Source organism: Stigmatopora nigra, chromosome 3 (genome assembly GCF_051989575.1).
Source record: "Stigmatopora nigra isolate UIUO_SnigA chromosome 3, RoL_Snig_1.1, whole genome shotgun sequence".
NCBI classification, from domain to species: Eukaryota; Metazoa; Chordata; class Actinopteri; order Syngnathiformes; family Syngnathidae; genus Stigmatopora; species Stigmatopora nigra.
The window spans coordinates 6748824-6765296 of record NC_135510.1 but is presented as its reverse complement, the minus strand read 5'-3'; the positions used below and the strand labels follow the sequence as shown (position 1 = coordinate 6765296).

The following is a 16473-nucleotide window of genomic DNA, read 5'->3' as shown; positions in this document are numbered from 1 at the left end:
TTAAATCATTGAATAATAGCTGTTATTTTTTTTAAATCTTGACTGATTCTAGGCCAAACAGAGCATTTACCTGAAGTCTTATTTTGAATTCATTGTCAAACTGACAGGCTCATCTGCACATTCTGGATTTTGCACTTAATGGCAACGTGTGTTGTCCTTTTTTTTCCTAATTTATTCCAATGTTTCAGCACAACACTTGATTTGTAATCTACTGCAATTGTGATAAGTACGCAGGCCTGGTTTTATACAATTTTCCTTGAGAGGATGTGTACAGTTTTTTTTTGGTTATTGTTTATATCAAAATGAACTTTATGACAGCATTGATTGCCAACGATACACTCGTTCAACTGGAACAGTTTTAATGAAATAAAGTTATCAATCTGATTCTGCCATGAAATGTTTGTCACACATACAATCAATCATTCACAGCACATTAGATAAACGTCATTTAATTTAAAAAACAATATTAGGCGAAATGTACAAGAGCTGCCAATTTTACACCACAGCCGCAATAGAATAGTTCCTGTCTAAATACATTACAAATGTCAAACCCCTTTGAACTGTGAGGGACTTTAACTGGAATAACTAAAAGAATAAAATGGGGTTTTAGTTTTGTCATGAACTGGGGGAAGTTAGAAACCCAAGCCCACATTTGAACTTGAAATATATTTGCGGAGTCCACTTTGTTTCATAAATTAGCAAGTTTGAATTTTTTGAAAACATGTTAGTATAATAGCTTTTTAATGCGAACGCAAATGACATCTTTTTGGTTTGGAGCAAATCATTTCCTTCTAGAAACAGAACTAAAAAAGCATCTCGTGAAGTTAAGACTTGTAAAAAAAACAAACCTAGTTTCTCCCTTTCAGTTTAAACTGGAGAACTAAATATCATTTACTGTACTGTTCTAAATTAGCAAGAAAGGTAAGAGACGTCGGTTCGGTTTGAAAAAGTACGAGAAAGTAGCGACATGTTCAGTACGTGCCTCGATGGCCGCTGCTCCGAGAGCCTCCTCTCGAGTTTCCGTAATAACCTCCGCGATCTAGAAAATGATGAGAATGGCGTTACCTTTTTTTTTTTCCTTTCAAAGAAGCAACATGTTTGTTGACGACCGCTTACTCATTTCGGCTCCGCTGGCCGTCGAGTTGAGAAAGAGCTCGATGTAGCGGTGTTCTAAAAGGGGGAAAAACAATGAATAAATTTTCAACTTTGCCGTTGTAAAATAGCAAACATACGCATGTGGTTCTTGTCTTTGGACATGGCGGCCACGGCGTGCTCGTGGGAGCGGAACTCCACGTCGGCTTCGCCCGTCAGCTTCCCGTTGTGAGCCACGTCGATGTGGACTCTCATCGGACTCAAAGGGGAGAAAAACTGCAACGGAGGAAGTGGTGCTCACAAAAAAGAAAAAAAAACTCTGGCCATTTTGCAGGCCGCCTTCTGACCTTGGCGATGTCCATCTCGCTGGTGCGGAAGGGCAAGCCCCTCATGTGAACAAAGTGGCCACCACCGTTGTAACTTGAACACCCATCACCGTGACGACCGTAGCTGTGGCCTGGGGACAAAGACAAAGACGTTTACGGATCCCATTTTGGGCCAGTCAGCGTCGGTTTGTTGGCGGGCGCCGCGGCCTACCTCTGGAGCCTCGTTCTTCTCGTATGCACTCGTCAAACAGGCAGTTCCCAAAATCATAGTCGTTTAAGCAGTCGTAGCCCTCGTAACCGTGCGCGTAACCTTGGAAGGGCACGGTCTGGCTCGTTAGGGGGAAAAGTTATGTTATGAGTGACCGCTCGCTGACTCACTTCTCCCGTAGCCCCCCACAGTCCTCATGGATTCCACCAGCGAAGCACAGCGACTGCTACCCGAGGAAAAGTAACCGCCCCGGGGCCCTTCCATGACGGGCCGGTCGTAGGGGCCCGGCCTCTGGCCCCCGATCGCCCGTCGAGGCTCGTCGTAGTAAGATCGGATTTCCACGCGACTGCTCTTGAAGATCTCTATGTACCTGATGACGAGAGCGGTCAGCGAGGTGGGGCACGTGCATCGCGTACAAATGAAAAGATACACACAGAAAAGACAGATGACCTAATCATGGAGGAAATCAAAAGCTATCTTTAAAGTCACCTGGGACTGGTCCAAGTGGTTCTACAAGCCTATTAAGCAAAACTAACAGGAAAATTCAATGAGCTGAACACATTGCTAACAACTGCTATACATTTTCATTGTATGAAAGCCCCAGTTACACATAAAACTTGTAGCAGACCCACCCCTTATTGCTTAAAGAAGTGAATAAAAGAAACCCATCCCAAACCCAGTTGAGCCCCAACCCATTCCCTTCTGGTCCGTCCCACCTGTGCCCTATTCTTTCCTTGTGTTTCCCCCGAGCCTTTTCTGCTATCTCCTTCGAGGCAAACTGCACGAAGGCTTCCCCTGTGCTCCTCCCCTGGTAGTCCACTGGCAGAGTAATCCCATTGGGCACGATTCTCAACCCTTCAACCCAAGCAAACAAATACGTAAGTGGGCAGGTAGGGAGACAACAGCCGCCGGACGGAGCTTTCGCCTGGATCGCCTGTGTGATTTTTCATCTTTTTAAGAGGGGAGGATGGCACTGCCACTGGCCTGGGATCAGCAAACGGCAACTTTGCGACCAGGACCAGTTCACGATTTGTCCTCAAATGTCCACAATATATAAAGGCTTTGTAATTCTAACTGAATGGAATATTTCTGGGGTCCATCAGGGATCAATCCCAAGCCCCTTGAGGTTTACCGAAATAGAACATCTTGGATGGTTACCCGGATGAGAGCTGACCCCAGACCAGTGTGCGTCTGTGTGTGTGTCAGTCCATTCCCCTGACCTCAGCAAACTTAAGTCTATTGTCATATATATACATTCCATTTTTGTTCAACAACATAGCATCATGTCAACAAACAAGAACAGACATTGACACTTGTATGCAGACAAAAATACTGCCAATAAAAACTCTAACTTCTAACATGCTAAATAGGTTTGCTCGACTAGAATGACATTTGGCTTCAGTTCTGTCGATATATGTACGCGTACAAAGAGTAGTAAAGGCACGTGTTATGCCGACATACCTGAGAAGAATTGAACAATTTCCTCTTTACTGCAACCGAAGGGCAAGCCTCGCAGTCTCAGCATGCAGCCATTGGAGCTGTTGTAGTCCGCCGGCCCGCTCCGTTTCAGCACCCAGTCCATCTCGCTACGGTTGGACTTGAACACTAACGACGACACGCGACAGACGGGAAACGCTTTCGCCGCCGTCGATTGCAATGGCGGGCCGACCCGAGCCCAAATGGTCGGTGGAGATCGGAACGCCCTATTACCCTCGATGTAACGGTGTCCCATGTATTTGCGATCTTTGCCAATGGCCTTCTTGAAATCCTCCGACGTTTGGAGTTCGATGAAGGCCTCGCCGCTGGGCCGGCCTTCTCTCGAGTAGGTGAAACACACGCCGTTGATTTTGCCCACGATATCACAGTCTGAACACAACACAAAGTACATGGTTACACAACCTGAATAGTACATTTCTCGTTACATATAGACTGACTGGTACACTGGTTCTCACCGGAGAAGAAAGTGGCCACTTCCGTCTGGGTGCAAGTCCAAGGAAGGCCTCTGATCCGGACTACGTACCCTTCTTCGCTGGAAGACATCTTCACTAAAAGTGCAAGGCAAAAAATCATTGTTAAAAAGCAGCTCAGTTTAAGTCAACGGCCGCCTTTGACAACTACAGATGTCCAATTCATTTAAAGGAGAAACGACATTCGTTCATTCGCCCCGCCCATTCGCTCTCTAGCCCCGCCCAGCAAAATTGGATCGAACGTCTGGCACCGACAACGCATCCTTTGACTTTAATTAGCATTTTTGGTCATGATCATGCAATCCATGTTTCAATAAATCTAAAGAAACCAAGCAAGCAAAAATCGCCCTTACTGAATGTTGACTGGCTTTTTGTGTGAATGCCGAGTTCCCAGCAACAAGTTCCTATGGAAACCTTAACAATTCCAAGCAAACTAAACTCAAATTGACGGCGTCGATTTTTCTCTGTAAATCTGACGTTGAACAGACAGCCTTCTAAATACCAAGCGATACGTCATGCGAATATTTCATGATTTGTCTTTGACGACCCACGAATACCATCGAAGTCAGCCGCACGCAATTAGATGCGATGCTCGTGCGTTAGTTGCATAGCGTTAGCCATTAGCTTCGGCTTACGCAGCGGTCAAATGAACGCCGCTCGCTTACGCCTATTCATGTCGCAAATGCATCGTTATTGCGCATCGTAATGTGTCCCTGCAGAGGAATGTCAACAAGCGCCCGCTTCGTAATAAATTGTCTCACCAATGTTTGCTAAGGCGCCGGTTTCTCGCATCGGGTGCTAGCGAGCCCAATCTAACTTGACATTTCCTAGACTACACTAGTCACTCAACACCACGCGAGACTAACGCTCTCACGTGACTGAAACGACCACGCCAGTAACAGAAACATTTCAATGAGATAGTTTTAGACACTTTATATTTAGACTAGATTTCCAATGCATGCAGTGAGCCAACAGGGACGAGTGTCGTCACTAGTCGGTCATTTTAAACTGCTTGAAATGCAACGAATTTTCACACAGTTTTGGTTTTTAATACATACTGATATGCAGTCAATTAATTTAATGCAAATTGGTGCTGTTCATTTAACATTTATGGAAGAAAAAAACCTAAAAAAATGTTTAAATAGCCAGGATGCACTTTGTACATGTAACAATTCTGACAGCCCGGGTCAAAGTCCAGAAAATACTTTAAAAAAACAACAACCTCCATTTAAAATGGAGATTCCCATGTTTGTGGTCGATGCCTTCACTAATTTACCATTTAATGGGAATCCAGCAGCTGTTTGTCTATTAAAACAGGTGGGTAACATTCCTATAAAATAAAAGTAGTAGTACATCTATTTTCCAGTGTTAGAAAGATCAAGCCAAACTGATTCCAAAGTCAACAGATGCTAGAAAACATGAACTGTTATGCCATTAAAAAAATGGACGTATCCCATAACAGTTATGGCATACGTACATTTTTTTTCCAGACCTCAAATCCATTTGTCCTGGAATGACCTTTAGCAATCACATTTTACTGGTGGGGGCTGGAACAAGCAGCCCTCCCAGTTAAAAGAGATTGGATGTCTGTCAACGGCACCCAATGACTTAATGTAATATATTAAATGTTTTTTTTAATGTCAGGAGCTGAGTGATGAAGTCTATCAGAATATCGCCGCAGAGATGAATTTGTCAGAGACTGTTTTCATCACTACGATCAATCCTTGGGAGGATTTCACCAAGGGTCAGATTATGAGTTATGACCAAAAAAATTGAGGATTTCTTTAACCCCAGAGGCAGATCCATACTTTTGTTTTTTTGCTCAGACTCACGGTTCCGCTTGCGTTGGTTCACGCCGACCACGGAGGTCAATCTGTGTGGTCATGCAACTCTGGCCTCTGCTGCCGTACTCTTCAAACACCAGAGTAATAAAATCATATCCACCACAGCCTGGTATTTTGAATGTTTTGCAATTTTTTCAAGAATGAATGTTTCAATGTTTTATGTTAGTTTTTGTTTCTTCAATATCTTAGAAAATGTGAATTCTGCTGTGGTGTTTGAGAGTCGGAGTGGCAACCTTACTGTTATCACGCGAGGGGAGTTTCTGGTGATGGATTTTCCTCTTAACCCACCCACCAAGCAGGTAACACTGGGGGGAAAAAACAAAATAAATAAGTGAATTGATACACTAATGCAAGTATAAGTTGCAAATTTGAACCAACCATATACAAAAAAAATGCAACTTATAGTCCGTAAAATACGAGTCTTAATACTTAAAAAACAGATTTTATAATTTATTTGACATGATTCTTTCTGGTGGCATGCACAAGATTTACCTTTACCAAAATGGTGGTCCATACTGATAATATGCTAAAGAATGATTTCAAATTGAGGATTGATCGTTTTCTTAAAGCGATGACTGACATATTTTTTTTCTGAACTTTAGAATCCAGATGATTTCAAAACCTTGATCAAGGTGGGTGAAATAAACATCTCATGGCGAAGGCCTTTCTTTTCCATTTCAAGTATTCACGTGAATTCTCTTTCAGGCAGCAGTCGGAAAGCATTCGGTGCAGGATGTGTATTACAACTCCACCACTAAAAAACTACTTCTGCGACTATCTGACAGCTGTGATAGGTTCCCATTCCCACACAATGCAAACCCATTCTGTAGAATCCATATTTTTGGATTGAATCGGTTTAATACCAAAAAAATATATATTTTCTCCAGGTCAGTGCTGACCAGTCTGCAAGTCAACCCCGAAGAATTACTAAACAGTGAAAAGAGCGGACAAGTCAAAGGCCTAATAGTCACTGTGAAAGGTATCTATTTACATATTACTTTGTTTCACTGCCAATGACGGCAAAAGGCGTCCAATCCATTTTGACTTTGGGGTGCTAGAAGCGAGTGATTGCTCAGTTAAATAGCAGATTTCATTGTTACAATCTTATTTCACACTAAAATATAGAATGAGATGATGTGTTACTGCAATTTTGGCATGTTACATCAATGAAACTCATTTTAGAGGATTTTTTTTCTTTAAAAGCATAACTCAATCATCTTTTTTCCCCATATTCCTGCACGTATGCTTGACTTTAGGATCTCCAGACCACCAGTCGGGATATGACTTTTATTCCAGATATTTTGCTCCTTGGAATGGAATTCCAGAAGATCCCGTCACTGGTTAGGATTCTTAATACGACTGCGATCTGTTGTTGCCATGACATCCAATTTGGTAAAAATGAAATTGTACTTACAGGTTCTGCACACACCGTTCTGGGCAGCTACTGGTCTGAAGAACTAGGGAAAAAGAAAATGAAAGGTTAGAAAAGTCATTTTCTCTGGCCATTTTTTCTCCCACATATCTAAGCCATAATCACCTGACTGTGTTGATCATTTTCTTCCCTCCCCATCTGGATACTTCATGTAGCATTCCAGTGTTCCAAGAGAGGAGGAGAGCTGGAGCTTGAAGTGAGAGAAGATGGAAGAATCAACATTGCGGGGAAAAGTCTCACCGTTCTGCAGGGAACATTTACATTGTAGACAATATAGCAATCTGGATCGACTGCCTTTTATTAGAATGGAATTGTGGCAGATTTGTGATATCTGCAAATACAGCCTTATGTTTACACTATATATTGTGTGAAGATCCTTAGAAATGTGCTTGATATTTATCCTTTTTTTTGCCAAATTTCCTCACAGGACATTTGGAATTTAGTTTAAATCATTGACACCAGATGATACTAAAAAAACAATTGTTAAAAAGTCAAATATGTAGGCTAGCTCAGAATTGCATCAGTCACTACACTGCATGTTATCACTAAGGTTGTAACAACACATTAATGTACATCAACAGATTGAACGGATAAGCCACAGGTGTCTCATTTTTGACACTTTTGTATAAAAGTGGTTGTCTTCTATCTGTCGTAGTTTCTATGAGACACTGTACTGTCCACACAAAACACTAGTCTGAGCCGTTTTAAATAATTAGCTTTATTAGTCACTTTAAAAAAAGAAAAGTAAAATTTTAAAAAGCTTCTCAGCTAACTGATCACAGAAGAATCGTGGGTAAGGCCTTGTGTGCTGCCGGAGGGAGCTGAACGATGTGAAATTTGGTTAAGGAGAAGCCCATTTGAAGGAAAATAAAGGACGTAAACACTCAAAAAGAGCCTCATTTCTTTTGTTAGTTGGCCAGACAAGCAACAGGAGAAAGGATATCATGTTCTCTTGCTCCAGATGGCCCAGTAGTTTAGCCACGGGGGTGTAACGTCTGAGAGTGCAGGCGGAGCCCACCATGAGGAGTTTGTGTTTGGCCCTGGTGATGGCCACATTCAGGCGACGCCAGTCCTTCAACAGCTCTCCTAACTGAGAGGCAAGAAAGTTTTCAGCTCGCAATATAGCGACAGCATCCCTAAGCGTAAATGCCTACCTTTTCTTCTTGGGTGCTACTCCTGACAAAAGAGAGCACGATGACACTTTTGTCCCGTCCTTGGTATTTGTCCACCGTGTTGACCTCCACGCCGTTGAAAGCAGGCGAGTGCAGCAGAGCGGAGATGCTCTTCAGTTGTTGTCTGTACGGGGCGATGACGCCGATGTCGCTGGCCTTACAGCCGGCCTGAGGGATGGAAATCAAACCCGGGCAGAAACTATTGAATTTGGGCAGCAAAAATAGTCAATTAGAAAAAGGAGGCTTAGATTCACAGTGTTTGTCTTTCCAAATAACCAGTTTTTTAAATTATTATTATTATTTACTTCAAGCTTAAAATCAAAACACAATGTACGTTAAATTATAGTATACTATTACAAGATTCAAATTGTGAAAGTCATTTTGTTGCTTATTTTTTCTCTAAAATGAACCAGAAGTTATTTTGGTTTCAAGGGCATCGACATTTGGCAACATAAAGTCAACAAGGACAAAAGAGTTGGAAAACACTGACCTAATAGGACCTATAATGGCAATACCTCTATACATAATTGTGATGAAGGGATTAAGAAAATAAAAGGAGAAATTCAGTGGTCTGACCCCTGAACCAAGCAAGCTAAATCATCCTGAATGAGCGAAAATCCAATTTTTCCCATTAAACACACCTTCATCAACAGGGACAGAAGGAGGTGGATGATGGCCGCCTCGGTGGGATTGCTTACTCCTCCTTGTACGACTGACTCCAAGGCGGGAACCTAGATTTGTGGTAAAACGCAATTTATTTTTATTAAACTGAATAGTCAATGGTAAACAAACAGTCAGTCTTGCGTACCATTGAGCAATCCAGGAAGCAAACGGGTTTACTGGTCAGCAACACGGGCTCAATCCACTCCAGATCGTGTGGCGGTGGCGAGTCGGGGAGGAAACCCAGCTCAGACTTGAGCGCGGCCAACGAGGGCAGAGAGAGAAGAGCCGACGCCGTCCTCTCCGAGCCGCACTCCAAGCGACCCTCGTACATTAGGCAGTTGCTCAGGGACATGATCTGCCTGGAAACAAGATGTCAGACGGCTCGTTTGTCATTCATTTGTATTTTGAGTGCGGACGACATCGGAAGCGAGAAGCGAACCTGTTCATTCGGTATTGGACGTTGAGGTGGACTACAGCTTCGCTATGACACTCCAGTCGCTTAAACAGACTCTCGTCCATCCCCAATGACCTGTGGAAAATCGACATGCATATATGAACAAGTTAAGGTCACAAATCTGGGTGTGTTTTCCCGCTTTTTTTTTGTCTGTTAAAAAAAATAATTGAAAAAATGCTACCTTGCTTCGTGGTTTTGCACTATTGGGGGCAGCTGTTGGTGGTCCCCAACTAGGACAAACTTGTCGGCATAGAAGAGCGGACCCAGACAAATAGGCTGGCTGATCTGCGAGGCTTCATCCACGATGCAAAAATCGAAGCGTCTTCTTGAGAAAATGGGATGCTTGATGCCCAAGCAAGTGGTTCCCACCACCAGCTGAGAGCACAATATTCATCACATATTTGGAAAAAGCAATACAAGTGAAACATAAATCCAAGCAGTTCACCTCCTTGCCGTAAAGCGCCTCTAGTTCGGACACACTGTTAATTCCATCCTTCCTGATGCTTTCCTCCGTGTACGGCATGATGTCCGGATGGACCTGCGACGGGCCAAATAACGTCGGTTTTCAGATTGAAAATTCAAACGCAAAAGACTTGCCAACCTTCTGTCCTTGGCCCAGTCGCAGGAAGCCCAGTTTAAAGCGCTTCAGCTTCAGAAGGATGTTGTCGACGGCCGAGTGCGTGTAGCTCGTTAGCAGCACGCTGAAACCGCATGCGTGTAAGACACGAACCTGGGTAATAATCCATTCATTTTTGGTAAATGGTGGCATCCCCATTTGGAAGAAATTGCCTAATGACTGCGACAGCTCTTCATTTAGTGTATAATCATAAGATTCGGTTACCAAGTTGCAGATGGTGGTGGTTTTGCCCGTGCCGGGCATGCCAACGATCAACGTGTAGTCTTTAGACAACAACACCTTCTTCATGGCCTGCCTCTGAGGCCTGTTAAGACCTGGAAACATGGCCACCATCACACGTCAAAACACCCGGATCTCATACCTCATATTGAAGTGAAATACAAAGACCGAAGCAGTCCAGCTTCCAAGAAAAATCCAAACCTTTGAGGATGTTTCCCACCGTCTCTATGGCCTGTCTGCCGATAACTGAACTGAGCAGGGAAATGAACTTGGGCGGGCGATGATCCACGATCAACTCCCTCAGACGATTCCTGCACACATTGTCAACATGAGGAGAGATTTTCAGGAAAGAAAATCAGAAGAGCAACATTTGCAAAGGCGAGGCGAGGGTGCGAAATCCTACCCGTTTTGACCATTTTCCATCAGTCTGGAGAGATTAGTGAAGTGACTGCTGAGGCCCATGGCCCCTTCGTCCGCATCCAGTCGAAACACCTCCTCGCTTCGCTTTGACACATCCCTGCCACACACAGTTATTTCGACAAAAAGAAGGGTGCAAATAGACAAGATTTGTCTTTGTCCAACCTGTCTAAAGTACACGTGATGGCTGTGGCGCTGACGTCATGAAGGTAGCCCACCGCCAGTGCAAGAAAGCGACCGCGTTGGTCGCTAAGGACAACGCGATCCCCGCAAGCCAGGCCGCAGCCGCTCGGTTCGAGCATCTGGTTAAGCCGCCGGAATCGATGAAGGAAGACGCCATCCGAGCGGATTTTAGCAGGAGCCATCACGTGCAGGTTCCCAATGCAGGTTCCTTTTTTCTCGCTATTGAAAAGTGAGAAGAAGTTGATTCTAATGGATTCTTCCACTTGCGATTGAGTTGAGACATTTTTCATGAAATGAACCTTGGAAACAACATCAGCATTCTGACTGGCCGGGTTGTGACTATTATTTTTTTTGATGGCCTGGTTTTAGAAATCTGCTCATTGGTACAAATAAGTCATGACGACACAAGCCTCGTTACCTCTCCTCTGGTGTCTGGAGCCACAGGCGCTTCCGACCGTTCCTGGCCTCCATACTCGCGGCTTCCAGACTGCAGAGCAGCAGCCAGTGGGCAAAATACTCCAGGTGCGTGGCGGTCAGGTGACCCGTCTCCTGCCGCAGGAACTCTTCGCCCATGTCCGCTGACTTGCCTTCCAACACTCTGGCCAAAAGACATTGCAACGGATTGTGGACCGTGGAGCTAACGTGGAGCTAGCATAGTGCTAGCTTTGATGGATTTGGTGACGATTGGGAAAAAAAGTAACGCGAGGACATTGTTAACAAAAGTACTTCAATATTTCAATGAAGCGCAACCCAGTATTGCTCTCGCTGCCTTTTAAAAAACATAAGTCAGCATATGTGCTAGCATATGATGTTAACTGATACTGTGTCTTTAATATGGTGCGTTTTGTGCTTGTAAAATACGGTACCTTTTATACAGAGCACAGTTTCTCCTTTGAGGGCAATAGAGACATGTCTTCTTGTCCGTCACCATGTCGGGAATCCTGGCTAGGAAACTTCCCTCTGTGCCCTTCTGCACGCAATTGTGGAGGTGATGAACCAGCGTGTTCCTCAGTTTCAGCAATTCTAAAGAAGAAAAAAAAAACAATGCATTATTTTTTTTTCCCAGCCCCATCTGTCATTTTAATGAGTTTCTAAACATTAGCTGTTTGTTGGAGCGCTACGTACCTCTGCGATCCATGTGGCTAGCCACGACAGGATGCAAGTTTCCAGTCTTGAGGTAAAGTAGGAAGCCAGCTGCAGGGTTGTAACGCTCCAACGTCATCAGGGTGTACAGAATCACCTGTGGAATGAACACAATTCCAGTTGTTCGCCTCGAGTTTCTACATACAGTCATACCTCTACTTACGAATGCCTCTAGGTACAACATTTTCAGGTCACGACATTTATGAAAAACCTGCTACCTTCTATTGGGCTCTCATTTTATAATTTTACATCTGCCAATATAACAGTCGTGGAGAGAACTATTTCAGCGGCGCAGGTCACATTTTCATAGCGATTTTTGGCCATTATAATCATTTTAAGACATTAATGATTTTTTTTTAAAAATAATTTCCCTATTTTTTGTTCCTTACATTTTTCAAACAAAATTGAGACACTTTGACTAATTTTAAAGAGTTTAGTTGGCAGTTGTGTGAGGACCGTGGGTCGAATTAACATAATTTATATATAAAGTACACCTCTACTTACATAATTTTCAAGTTACAGAAAAAAGTTCTGGATCCGATTTAATTTTGGTAAATAGAGGTCTGACTGTACTTTCTACCAACCTGACTGCGATGTTCGATGGAGTTTGACTCTCGTCCAGTTTTCAACTCCAAAGGGATGGTCATCTCTTCGGAGGATTCGTGGCTGAAATTTCTTCTCCTTTTGATTCGAACCTGCGCAGTCAAGTCGATCTTCCCTTTGAGACCGAATCGCGGCGACCACACGTTTTCTTCGATGTCAACCAGCTCAGTCACGGTCGCCGTGGCGGCATCCTGCGTGCCAACCGCGGCCTCACCAAGGTTAGGGCTGAAGATCAAAAGAGAAATTTTCGAGGCAAACTAAAGAAGGTAGTGCTTTTTTGTCAAAAACAATGACTGCTTGGTCAAAAATAAATACAGTAATCTCTCGAATATTGCGGATAATGTGGACCAGCCATGGTCGCTATAAGAAAAAAACGCGAAGTAGGGTCACCACCATTTAAAAAAAAAAAAATCCTTTGGACTTTAGAGTGTAGGACCAATAACACAAAAAATGGTGGGGGGGAAACAAAGTCACAATTGGCTGCAAATTCTGTGACCACTAGGGGTCTGTGTCTACCTTTGCGAGTTGAGTAATAGTACAGAGAGATTTCAGAAGTCCAAATAATATTAAATAGACAGCATAAAACAGTCGCTGTAATTCACCTATTACCACAGGTCTGTAACCTATTAACCGCCATAAAGGAGGTATTACTGTATGTGAAAAGTGACAATTGTTTTAATAATCTTTTGAACCTGTAACTAAATAAACTAAATCATTTATTGCATTGTGTGGAGGGAATATTGTTTTTAAGTGCTGTTGTCTCACATTTTAAGGCTGACGGCTTTAGGCGTTGGTGAATGGAGGTATTCCTGTGCCCAGTGCTCTAATGAGGGCAGGTAATTATGAAGCTCCAGCTTCATCTCATCTTGAGAGATGCCCAAAGTGTACCTGCACATGGAAAAAATATAAGAATTTTAACTTCCATGTCATTTCATGCTTTTGCTGCCCAGTAAAATAAAAAAAATAATAAAAACATACATATCCCCAAGGTACTGAGGGCTGTGTAACGCCTCGTCAGCCATGTTGGATAAAGTACCCAAAGAGAAATCTTTAGCTTCAGCAGCTTTCTGGAAAACTCGGTGAACAATGGTGCCGTTCAGCATCTGCTTGGAGCCTCCTTCAAAACTCTAAAACCCAGAGGACACTTGAATCATTTTTTTAAACCAATACACTGTAAAATAAAACTTCTTATTAGTCAAGAAACATTTGAAGTAGACAACTCAATGGGTGAAATCTAACAAATAACGCTTCATGAAATAAGTTAGATTCTTTTGCAGGATGAAATCTGTGGGCCATACTTAAATTTCTAAATTAAGTGAATTTATATTTGTAATTAAACTGTTGCTGTTAAAACAGTGCTTAGCATTTGGACCAATTTGCTTGGGATAAAATGCCCCGCACATGAACCTTGAGTTCAGCCTACATTCTGTTGGGTTTCTTATCTTAAACAGTAGATGGCTCTAGACCAGGGGTGGGCAAACCAGTCCTCGAGGGCCACTGTGGGTGCAAAAATTATTTTTATAGTGTAAATAGATAAATATATTTTGTACCTTGAAGATATCCCCAAGCACTGCCCTCCTCATACAGCGGATAGAGTTGGAGATGCTGGTGCCTGAAACCAGGTAATCTGGTTGTAAAACCAGCAGCCCATGTTCTCGGTCCACCGTCCAGCATCCAGAGTCGGCGTGGCCCTCCAAGTGGATCACGTCGCCGCGGCGAACGAGTGTAGTTTCCCTGAAGAGTCAAAACATTCACTGCCACGTCCAAAAAAATGAGGAGCACATTTTTTGGTTGACTTTGGCTACCATTCGTCCTTTAGTCGACAAGTCTCGGTGGGTTGCAGAGATCGGAAGTGCGTGATGGTCAGGACTTTTTCATTAGGTCTCTCGTCCACATTTAAAACCCAGTAGCGGTTGTCGGGACCACCACGGAGGATCACGTCATCTGGTAACCGACTGCAAGGAAAAACCAAAACCATCACAAAGCTTTGTCAGACCCGTCTAAATAGTGTTTGTAAAAATATTTTGCAATAAAAACACTAGATTTACACCAAACTAAATTGCACAATGTGGAGTGCTTCTGCAAAAAAAAAAAAAATATTTTTTTTAATTAATAAAAAAATGATGTATCTATTGTTTATATATATTTTTATAAATAAAAGCATTTGATGTTTTTTTTCAGCTTTTTTTGTCGCAAAAATTAAACAAACCAACATTTTTGTGTACCGTTACATCTTTAGTGTCCACTGGTAAATATACTTATATTACAAAAGCGCCAGATTTTTCTTGTTTTGTCCTTTCTCTCTTTACATCCTAAATAAAACATTATGAATGACCACAGTGACAAACTCTCACGTGGCAGTCTGAAAATATTTTGAGATGACCAATCTCTGTGTCCAAGCATCTGAACAGAGCAGGTCTAAAAAATAAAAAAAATCCCAAAATGTCGGGAATGTAGTGAAAAACCCAGCATTACCGAGCTTTCTCCTTTAGGACACGAGCTTCATTGGACTCCATTGGTTCTGTGAACCAACTCTCATCCAAACCGTCTTCCACGGGAAATGCCGACGACGTGCCAGCTGATTTGGAGGAAAATAAAGACCATGGTGAAACTTTTGTTCTGGCTCCAAATAGTTTCAATGGCAGAACGTACCTGCAGCTGGCTTCTCCTCAGAAGTTCCCCATTTGCGCTCAATTGCTTTGGGATTTTCTTTCTCTCCCGAGTCGGCCTCAACTTCCTCTTCATGCGTATTTGCTGAAAATCCATCGTCTGGCGGCCGCACACGGACTCCTGCCCTTTGCCTTTCAGCCTTCTTTGGCTCAATTATCGTGGTAAAAGCAGTTTCGCTTTCCGGGTGGGGTCCTTGGTCGGGACTGCAGTCTAATGCGAAATCTGTTCTTGGCCTCTTTGCTCCGTGGAGCTCTTGGGGAGGATTCAAGATCCTTTTCAGCGAGCCACAGCTTTCCTCCTCAAGATCTGACATGACATGAGGCCCTTTGGAGGAAGGACTTTGACAGACAGGGGACAAGTGGACAGCTTTCTGGACCACAGGTGTTTCTCTCCTAGCCTCAGGGCTCTTTTCTTTGTGGCCATTGGATGATAACAGAAAAATCTGACTGTTTGGGGTCTCGGAAACGATGTAATCCGGCGATTCGGGAAGGTTCTCGATATCCCCCAGAATGCTCCGCTTTAAGGGAGAATGCGGTTCAGTGATCAAGACACCTCCATTTTGGTCCGTCTTACAGAGCACAGGGTTTGTTCGAGGCAACTTTGGTGGTGAGCACTAAAAGCAAGCAAATTGATTTGATATTTATATATGTAAAACTCATTAACATGGATTTGACCTCTATTAGAGTCAATGGCAGCTAATAAGTTAAAACGTTTTGTTGTTGTATTCTTTTTTTCTAAAGCTATTGAGGGTCCCTGGCAAAACATTTGTCACATCATTGTTATAGCAAATGTGAATGGACCATAACAATTAGCAATAACAATGATAATACAAATAATAATACAATATGCAGTCATTTGTGCTATGTAAACAACATTATCACCTTGGTTTCAGAACGAAAGAAGGTGGAGATGTCTCTTTGTCCTCCTGGTGTCACCTTAGAAAGAATTTAGAAGATAGGAATTTGTATTTTCTTTTTTAAATAACTGTACCATTGGAAAGTCAAAGATTAGTTTATAGAATAATATGCTATTAACAAGAACAAGCCAGTGACTCGTGACACGTAGACTTTACATTCGAAATTATGAAAACGATCTGGCAAGTCCGAGATGAATGGAAAGTATTAAAGTAAACTCACCTTTGGAATCTTCAGTTTGGTTCGTTTCATGTTGATGGAACAAGTAAATAAACAGAAGCTGGCTTCAAGTGGAATAATAGGACAAGTGGTAGAGTGAATGTTTCTTTGCTAATATTGCTAACATTGGTCGTTTTCGGTGGGCCAAAAAGAATTTTGGACTTTTCCGACGCAACCCAATTTATCAAAACGTCAACTAAATCGCCTTAACGGCACTGAGCTTTTTTGAAGATTTTAAGTTATGAATGGGCAGTTGGTTTGTTGGCGCGCCATCTTCGGATTCCCGCAACGGGCGTGACGCAAGCTTCCA

The 16473-nt window shown here is 42.9% G+C and overlaps 3 protein-coding genes across 5 annotated transcripts; 1 reads left to right on the top strand and 2 right to left on the bottom strand.

Annotated features, from left to right (window-relative positions):
• Positions 1–342: 342 nt before the first annotated feature.
• On the bottom strand, positions 343–4516 carry hnrnph3 (heterogeneous nuclear ribonucleoprotein H3 (2H9)). Of its 2 annotated transcripts, none has more exons than XM_077713997.1 (11): positions 4355–4516; positions 3579–3671; positions 3337–3492; positions 3088–3231; positions 2343–2481; positions 1797–1996; positions 1630–1728; positions 1440–1549; positions 1233–1368; positions 1117–1170; positions 343–1039 (listed from the first exon to the last, which is right to left on the bottom strand). In XM_077713997.1, exons 1-11 carry the CDS (start codon positions 4383–4385, stop codon positions 972–974), a joined length of 1230 nt encoding a protein of 409 aa, XP_077570123.1. In that variant the 5' UTR covers positions 4386–4516; the 3' UTR covers positions 343–971. The 2 variants fall into 2 exon arrangements, with proteins under 2 accessions (XP_077570123.1, XP_077570124.1); XM_077713998.1 differs by lacking the exon at positions 4355–4516 and adding an exon at positions 3947–4285.
• On the top strand, positions 4312–7230 carry pbld (phenazine biosynthesis like protein domain containing). The gene is made up of 10 exons (XM_077713999.1): positions 4312–4910; positions 5238–5337; positions 5420–5518; positions 5627–5736; positions 6040–6069; positions 6143–6231; positions 6325–6416; positions 6694–6777; positions 6854–6916; positions 7025–7230. Exons 1-10 carry the CDS (start codon positions 4548–4550, stop codon positions 7135–7137), a joined length of 1143 nt encoding a protein of 380 aa, XP_077570125.1. The 5' UTR covers positions 4312–4547; the 3' UTR covers positions 7138–7230.
• A 337-nt stretch (positions 7231–7567) lies between these two features.
• dna2 (DNA replication helicase/nuclease 2) lies at positions 7568–16473 on the bottom strand. Of its 2 annotated transcripts, XM_077713988.1 has the most exons (25): positions 16167–16473; positions 15912–15965; positions 15013–15643; positions 14836–14938; positions 14166–14315; positions 13911–14094; positions 13339–13487; positions 13126–13248; positions 12342–12585; positions 11740–11854; positions 11481–11637; positions 11033–11212; positions 10597–10833; positions 10418–10531; positions 10216–10325; positions 10000–10109; positions 9760–9888; positions 9604–9696; positions 9340–9533; positions 9144–9233; positions 8850–9063; positions 8683–8772; positions 8024–8209; positions 7813–7959; positions 7568–7699 (listed from the first exon to the last, which is right to left on the bottom strand). In XM_077713988.1, the coding sequence occupies exons 1-25, from the start codon at positions 16194–16196 to the stop codon at positions 7646–7648; spliced, it is 3888 nt and encodes a 1295-aa protein (XP_077570114.1). In that variant the 5' UTR covers positions 16197–16473; the 3' UTR covers positions 7568–7645. The 2 variants fall into 2 exon arrangements, with proteins under 2 accessions (XP_077570114.1, XP_077570115.1); XM_077713989.1 differs by lacking the exon at positions 15912–15965.